Source organism: Anoplophora glabripennis, unplaced genomic scaffold (assembly GCF_000390285.2).
Source record: "Anoplophora glabripennis isolate ALB-LARVAE unplaced genomic scaffold, Agla_2.0 scaffold410, whole genome shotgun sequence".
Taxonomy (NCBI): domain Eukaryota; kingdom Metazoa; phylum Arthropoda; class Insecta; order Coleoptera; family Cerambycidae; genus Anoplophora; species Anoplophora glabripennis.
In genome coordinates, this window is record NW_019416556.1 from 392911 (window position 1) to 400813 (window position 7903).

Consider the following 7903-nt stretch of genomic DNA (forward strand, 5'->3'; position numbering starts at 1 on the left):
GATTTAAGAATTGAGAGATGTATAGTTCGTGAACGATTCATTTCGAACAAATTATTTCAGTATTCTAAAAACAAACCATTGCCGCTGCCGCTGTCAGGTGTCGATGCTGACCTGAGCAGCTCATTCGTGGTGGGGAAGATATGTAGTAAAATTGAGTCCAGGCAAAAGAACTACAGTTCATTTCGAACTGTAAAAATGAACTATTATTTGAAGTGAGTAGTTCACAAACGAACTATTCAGCAAAGTGAACTGCAACGCCCATCTCTATCTGACGGTGTCAAGTCAACACTGTCACCTGTATTATATGTTTTGTGGTGTCAACTGTCAACCGCAAACCGCATCGCCACCTAGCGACAGAAGGCCTAAACTTCCCTAATGAAAGTAATGCCGAGAATTAGACGGGTCTTTAAAAAATAGGAAATTAATACTTTGTCTTAACGTACTTTGAGAACAGCCTGCAGTTAAATTAAAACAGATGTGTAAAACTAATTTACGATACCTTTAAATTTTAAAAACATCTTTCATATGTCAGAATAGCAAACGCATTCCAATTTTTTGAACATTAAAGTCACATCTGTGTGCTTTATATCAGTATTTTCAAGAATACTCTCACAACGTACCAAATTGACCGATTAAAGTTGCGTTTCCAACGGCCATTTTTTATAATAGCGGTATGGACTGGGCAATTTTTTCGCTATATTTATCGTTTAAATGTAATAGCAATGTGCGTGAAGAAAACGCCAATCGATTAGAAAAAGATTGTTCTCTTAAATAAAGAGGGAGTGTTTGAGATTATTTCTAATATTTTTATGCAAAGCGGGTTAAAAAATCTATACACGTAGGTAATTTGCATCCCTCATGCAATGTGCGTTTTAGGTCATAGAATCAAAGGGAAAATATACACAGGGAAACGTTATCAAAACTTTAAAAACGCCAGTGAAAAGTTATTACGCACTTGAGACATTTGTAAGATGTTCACAAGGGAACCGCAATGATGAAATCGACTGAATTTTTTTTATATCTCTGTTAAAAAGGTTGTATTTTTATGTATTAATCTGCTTCTGCAACAAGTGGTGAAGCTATAAAAATGCAGATATTGGCCGGATTTTATGTTTTCTGTTGACCTTAATAGGTATATTAATATAATTCGGTTCCAATTTGCCAATCAACAGCTTCGAAAATCTGTATTTTGTATTTATTTTAGTAAAAAATAGCACTTCTCCGTTTCCCCTGTAGAGCGGCAGGCAATCGTGTGGGCAGCGTGTTTCGCAGGAGCGATATGTGCTGCACTTATCGAATCTAGGTAATCTGAGCCGGCCATGCATATATTCGCCATGCACCTAGATAACTTCGTTTATTTATTATGGCCTTATGCAAATGATGCCCCTATCTGGGTAAAAATGCACGAGTGGCCGGCCGATAGCGCGCGATATAGCTAATATTTTGCACCGACACGATAAACCGAATACAACTAAAACCTACACAAAAAGACACAACTTAGTTTAGAGAACGACCGGCTAATGTGAGTTTTTAGTTGCAGATAACGCTATTACCTACTATTTTTATCAGTTGGATGTGCCCCGCTATTTACGATCCTAGCGTGCCGCGCGAATAAATAACCGTAATGGCGATTTTAATTATACATACATATAAATCCACTGCAATTATTCCTTTGCCCTGTTGTGCTGAATACTTTGCCTATTGTGCCCCTTACACTGATAGATTTTTAATAACTGTCTTGAAGGCTCTCCTCTGTACTATAGGTACGTTTATATTTAGAAACAGAAGAAATAGATAAGAACTATCGTTCCCTTTTGTTATCCAAATGAATATCCAACCTAAGGATATGCGGAAATCCATATACGATAACCACTTCTGTGTATTTCTGTTGGACATCCCTTATCATGCATACTGTCATAGTTTTAATAGTATTTTTTTATTTATTTAATAACCCTTGCGTCAAGGATTATTTTTATGAAAATAGTTTTGTTCACAACAGTAAAAAAAACAGACGGACAGAAAATATAAATCGCGCATAATGCACATCAATAAGTTTTGGGTGTGATTTTTGGTTAGGCAAAACTATTTACATATGACTGATCTTTTTAGTGCTTGAGTGTAATATTTATATATTTTTTGTAAGATGGCAAAATACCCAAATAAATTGAGAAGAAACGATTATGCATATCCAGAAGAAATATTTTTTATATGTAACAGAATCTCTCTTTAATTTTATATTTTCATAATTCCGAGTCTATAAAAAAATAGTAACGAGTATGATGTTATTTTTTCGATGAGTAGATACCAAAAAAATATTTCAATAAAAGTTACCATTACACGATTTTTAACATATAGTAATGGTCGATAATTGTAAATAAAAAGAATTATGGAAATAATTTGGAAGAAAGAAACTGTATAATATTAAATATATAATTAACCCGCATTAGTTGAAAGAAGTAGAAGTTCTCAGAGAACATCCGAGTTTATTCAATCTAAAATGCATGGGCGTATCTACAACTTTCGCTTGGGATGGACTCAGACCCGCAAGCTTATGGCTTCTTAAAAAAAAAGTTATCTCCGCTCGCTATTAGCGAAATATCAAATTTGAACACGTTTTAATTTCATTCTAAAAAAAAATTCGTAGCCACCGACTTACCGAAGTGACAAAGAAGATGATAATATTAGATATTTTTCTAGGATGGGCACCGGGCTCTCTGTGGTGTGCCCTCTGCTCCCCCCTAGCTACGCCTATGCTAAAATGTAAGGGCTCGGAAAACAGAGAAACACATATTAAGTCCTATAATCTTGTATATGTATGTATATAATAACAGAAGGTATATACACCAAATGGCTCATTTAGAAAAAAAAGATTGTAAATCTAAAAAAAAATTGTAATCGTAATGGTAAAAGAAACCCGTTATTATGAAAGCATAATGCGTATTAACAGTTGTAAATATGAAGGAAGGTTGACTATCCAGAGCAATTAGCCATAGTCTATATGAGTATGTGCTCTTTGGGCAATGTGAAAAGTGAACAAGTAAATCGTCAATCGTCGATTGTAATAATCTGAAATGAATGATGAATGCAAGTAGACGTAAACCTTTTCTCCTTTTTGTCCATGCGAGATCAATTCAAGTGGATGAAGCGTAGGCGTAGAGCAGCGCAACTGCTTGTGTTAATAATAATAATAATAATAAATAATAATTGCTCGTAGAGCAATCCAAAACAGTCAAAATTTATTGTTGAATCGAATATCAAATACGATTGTGCCTGACTGTTGCAAACTGATTCTAATTCACTAGAAACCAATGTTTTATTATATCGGAATACGCATGACGCATGTGTCTAATTTATTGGAAACTTTTGGTTTTTGGTTTGCTTTAGGAACTGTTAGGAACAAAGTTATTAGGTAGGTACACATTACACTACGCACGTTCACTGCAGTGATTGAATATTGAATAATAATTGTAAGTACTAATAAACGCAACATTTCCTTTTTTAACGACGACCGTAGCTCAAAAATATTAAAACATTGCTTCAAGAAACCAGCCTTTATGAAATAATAATAATAAAGCCTCTGCTTTTTATTACTAAACGTAAAAATATATATTTTTTAAAGGTGGAAGTTGTTGAATATTGGACTCCAACCTGCAATGCAATTTCACATTTTAAAATTAAATAAATAGGTATAAAAGTATACCTAATCAATGTCATCACAATTGTAAACATAAAATGAATTTCCGATCAATTTCCTACGGATCACCCACGACAGTCATTCAAAGTGACCTGTGTAAATGTACCTTTATATATTTTTAAAGATTATAAACGAATTTATCAATCTATTAGTACACGATAAATTGGATTACTTATGTACCTTAATTTTGACTTTTATTGAAGTCTATAATTAATATTACTTCATCGCAAATACCCTCATATCCACATAAACAATAGCTAAATGATTAAACACCAATTCAAAATAAATTTTAGATATTGCTCATGGTTTTTTAATTCTTGGTTAAGAAATTATAATTTGCTATAATCATAATTTAACTAGTCATTTATTTCATATTTATTTTAATAACTACAGAATTACATGCATATAGTAGAGGTTAAAATTAATAGTAGCTTTCCATTCGATAGATCCACACATGACCATAGAAGATTCTAGAGCAACTAGATAGAACACTATTAAAACTGAATCAATTAAATAACGAATTTTCCTTATTCCCTAAATAATCCTTCGTAAAAATTAAATGAAGAATGTGAAATAAAAAACTTATACTTAATATGACATTTTTAAAAACAGTATCGGATTGGTGAATTACGTTCACGGTCCGATGCAAGATATACAGTATAGCCTTTATAACTGTTTTTAACAATTTTTTTCAGATTGTTGTTTACAATTATTTACAACTCGAGTCAGTTTTTTTTTTAAGAATGCAATATTTACGGAGATAGCACTCCCTTCCGTTTCACTTAAAAATAAAAAAAAGAAGAGGTTTCGAGACAAGTGACCTTCACAGTACTAAAGACAATAGTTCAACTCACGGAGCACAGTCTATGGTTAAATTTATTAGTAAAAATTTGGAATTTTTCTATAAATTAACAAAAAAAATACGACGAATTAAAGTGAGAGGTATCAGTTTTTCAGGCAAAAAAACCGTGATTTTTTCAACATTTTTATTAACTAAAAAATGGGATAACGAAACTAATTGAAATTTTAGCACAGAATAGAGTAATAGTGTAACTATATATTGTCCAAATTTCAAATTTTTTTGCGCCTACTTTTTCTTAATATCCGTTTCCAAACTCAGGGGTCTATTTCATTTATTTCGATAGTAATTGCATTAAAAATTTTTACATAGAACCTATTTATGTAATATATATTACAGTAGCAGATATTCTTTATCAAAATGTTTGATAAACCCAAATAAAATATACCTAATAAATTTTGTTTTGTCTATCATAATCATTAGACAAATAAATAATAAAATAACAATATAACTTTTGAAACTTTATATTTTAAGTACATATAAACAATATTTTGATGTAATAAATCCTAAGGTTATTAATTAAATAGGAACCAATGAAAATATAATGTTCTCTAGACAATATTTAACGTAACTAAAAACACAAAATCCTTGTTTTTTCTACTGAAACAAAACAAGGTACGTAATTTAAATTAACTCATAAAGATATGCACTGTATTATTTGTACAAAATACCCTGCAAATATAGTTGCTAATAATAATACTCGTTTTCATCGATATCTCCATAATAAAGGTCATTTTCCACACCGCTACTCTCAATATAATTCTTGTGCTTCGCTTTAAACTTAGCGTATCGTTCACCGTACCGAAAGACGTCCGATTCGTCAACATCTTCCTCAAACCCAGCAGCTTCGCTGTCAATACTGTATACAAAGCCTTCTTCACCTTCATCGCTAGACAGCAGGTCTTCGTCTATAGCAACATTCTGCATTGCCTCAACCATATCATCTTCATTTATCGATTCCAAGTCTGATTCGTCTGGGTAATCATTTCGCCAGTTGTTTTCGGCATTGGAATCTTCGCTTCCATCATCACTATCAGCATCATTAAGTCCGTTATCTCGGGTTGAACCAAGCATTAAAGGGTCGCTAAGAGGATAAACACTGCAAAAATAAATCATATGGATAAACAAATGAATTTATGGAGCCAACAATCTCACCTTATATAATCATCTATATCTGCATCTCCTAAATCATCTGAATTTGTGTAATACAAATCGTAAACAAATTTTGGCTCAGAACTTTCCCCATTCTGATTTTCAGTCTTCACGTCATTATCATTTAAGTCTGTTTCTATATCAAATATTGTCAATTCTTTTTTTGTGGAGCTGGAGGTTGAATTTTCAGCTGTTAAACTATCTTCGGCATTTTCAGATCGAAAACAGTTTACCACTTTGAAACGGTTATTTTTAGAAGTTTCTTTCATTTGTTCTCTTAGCTTCTCGTTAATATTAACGGCATGTTTTTTAAAGTGCTCTCTTAGTTCTGTGATTTCTGGGATACGTTCCTTTTTTAAGTGGGCAACAACATTTTCATCCTGAAAAAAATGTATACAAAAAAAACTGGATAAAATTTTTGAAGGTTTTAGCTTACTTCCTTAATGGTTCCTGCGAATTTAAGTAATGTAGCTGACAATTCAGTATCTTCTGCATCTTTAACAACATCGTTATTCAATTTTCTCCTTTTACAACTTAATATAACGGCTTCTAACGGTTCTTCATCTAATCGACGTTTCACACGCACTACAGCAGCCATTTTACGTCACACAAAAAATATGTAGTTTTGATCTACTATTACATGTTTCCAAATATATAAACAAAAATTTTATAGTGGTAGTTCATATAATCCTCTCAGTTTTGCCAATAGTACATTACACCAAAAAAATAATCAGAGTTATAAACATTTTCTGTAACAGGATGGAAAACATAAAGGTAGATGCAATGTTGCCAATGCTAGTCAATAGTATTTGATTATCACATTTTGTAATCTGCTATTTGTAAGACTGACAATGAGTCATTTCTGCAAATATCTGTCAATTCTTAGGTAGTTTGTCATCAATTTATTGATATATCAAAAATAAGATTAAAAAAGTTTTGTCGTTTAGTTCAAGTTACACATCGCATAATTCTTTGACGTTTCAAAATTAATTGTGATGGGAAACGAAATGTCATCCACTGCCATGGAGAGTATCCTTTTTTTTAAATATTGGGTTTACTACATACAAATAAAATTAATTGTAAATTGCTTCTTAAAAATAAAATATTAATTTCCTTAATAATTTCTTAGAACACCTTTTCAATTTAAAATTCGCTGTGAAGGAATTAGAAAGAAACTCAAAACGATGTGACAAAGAAGAGAAACAGGAGAAAGCTAAAACAAAACAAGCTATTCAGAAAGGAAACATGGAAGTAGCACGAATTCATGCTGAAAACGCTATACGTCAAAAGAATCAAGCCTTAAACTACTTACGAATGTCTGCTAGGGTAGATGCAGTCGCTAGTAAAGTCCAATCAGCCCTTACGACAAGAAAGGTTACAAATTCCATGGCAGGTGTAGTTAAAGCTATGGATGCTGCGATGAAGAGTATGAATTTGGAGAAAATTTCCAATGTTATGGATAAGTTTGAGCAGCAATTTGAGGATCTTGGCGTACAAACAGATGTTTTGGAAAATACTATGGGACAGACTACTACCACTCTTATACCTCAAAATGATGTTGATTCGCTTATGCAGCAAGTTGCCGATGAAGCTGGGTAAGTTATTAAATAAAAATTGATCATATCTATATACAATTTTTGATTAGCTTTCACCGAGGCTTTCACATAATTATCAAAAAACGTTTCCAATGACTACAAATTTTCTTTTTTAGTTTGGAGTTGAATATGGAACTTCCAGAAGGACCTCAAGGTGGTACTATAGGAACAACTACACAAGTGTCTCAAGAGCAAGATGAGTTAACTCAGCGGTTAGCTAGACTCCGACAAACAGAATAATTGTAATGGATGTTGACGGAGAGATCTTGTGATATAGTTTTTATTCCCATAACACAATAGTGTCTTAAGGAGCTTTTTGTTTATATTTTAGATATTTGCTTATAGTTTACTACTTCTAAGTGTATTATTGTACAGTGAATGTTTTTCTATTTAAGTTTAATATATGTTTCCATTATCTAATATTCTTCTTTAATAACCATCATAATTTAACATGTGTCAAAATGTCAGTGGGTTATGTTATTCGAAATAATGGATAATAGGTGACTATCATAAAAAACGCCCCATTTAATATTTTTTGTATATTGTTATAACATAGAATAAATATTATAAGGCTTAAAATGTGTTTTTGTTTATTAATTGTAA

The 7903-nt window shown here is 32.0% G+C and overlaps 2 protein-coding genes across 2 annotated transcripts; one reads left to right on the forward strand and one right to left on the reverse strand.

Annotated features, from left to right (window-relative positions):
* Positions 1-5047: 5047 nt before the first annotated feature.
* LOC108909748 (probable RNA polymerase II nuclear localization protein SLC7A6OS) lies at positions 5048-6330 on the reverse strand. Its single transcript, XM_018714159.1, has 3 exons — positions 6142-6330; positions 5709-6085; positions 5048-5652 (listed from the first exon to the last, which is right to left on the reverse strand). Exons 1-3 carry the CDS (start codon positions 6301-6303, stop codon positions 5241-5243), a joined length of 951 nt encoding a protein of 316 aa, XP_018569675.1. The 5' UTR covers positions 6304-6330; the 3' UTR covers positions 5048-5240.
* Positions 6331-6568: 238 nt separating this feature from the next.
* LOC108909747 (charged multivesicular body protein 1b) lies at positions 6569-7879 on the forward strand. Its single transcript, XM_018714158.1, has 3 exons — positions 6569-6734; positions 6835-7300; positions 7417-7879. The coding sequence occupies exons 1-3, from the start codon at positions 6701-6703 to the stop codon at positions 7538-7540; spliced, it is 624 nt and encodes a 207-aa protein (XP_018569674.1). The 5' UTR covers positions 6569-6700; the 3' UTR covers positions 7541-7879.
* The last annotated feature ends 24 nt before the right edge of the window (positions 7880-7903 follow it).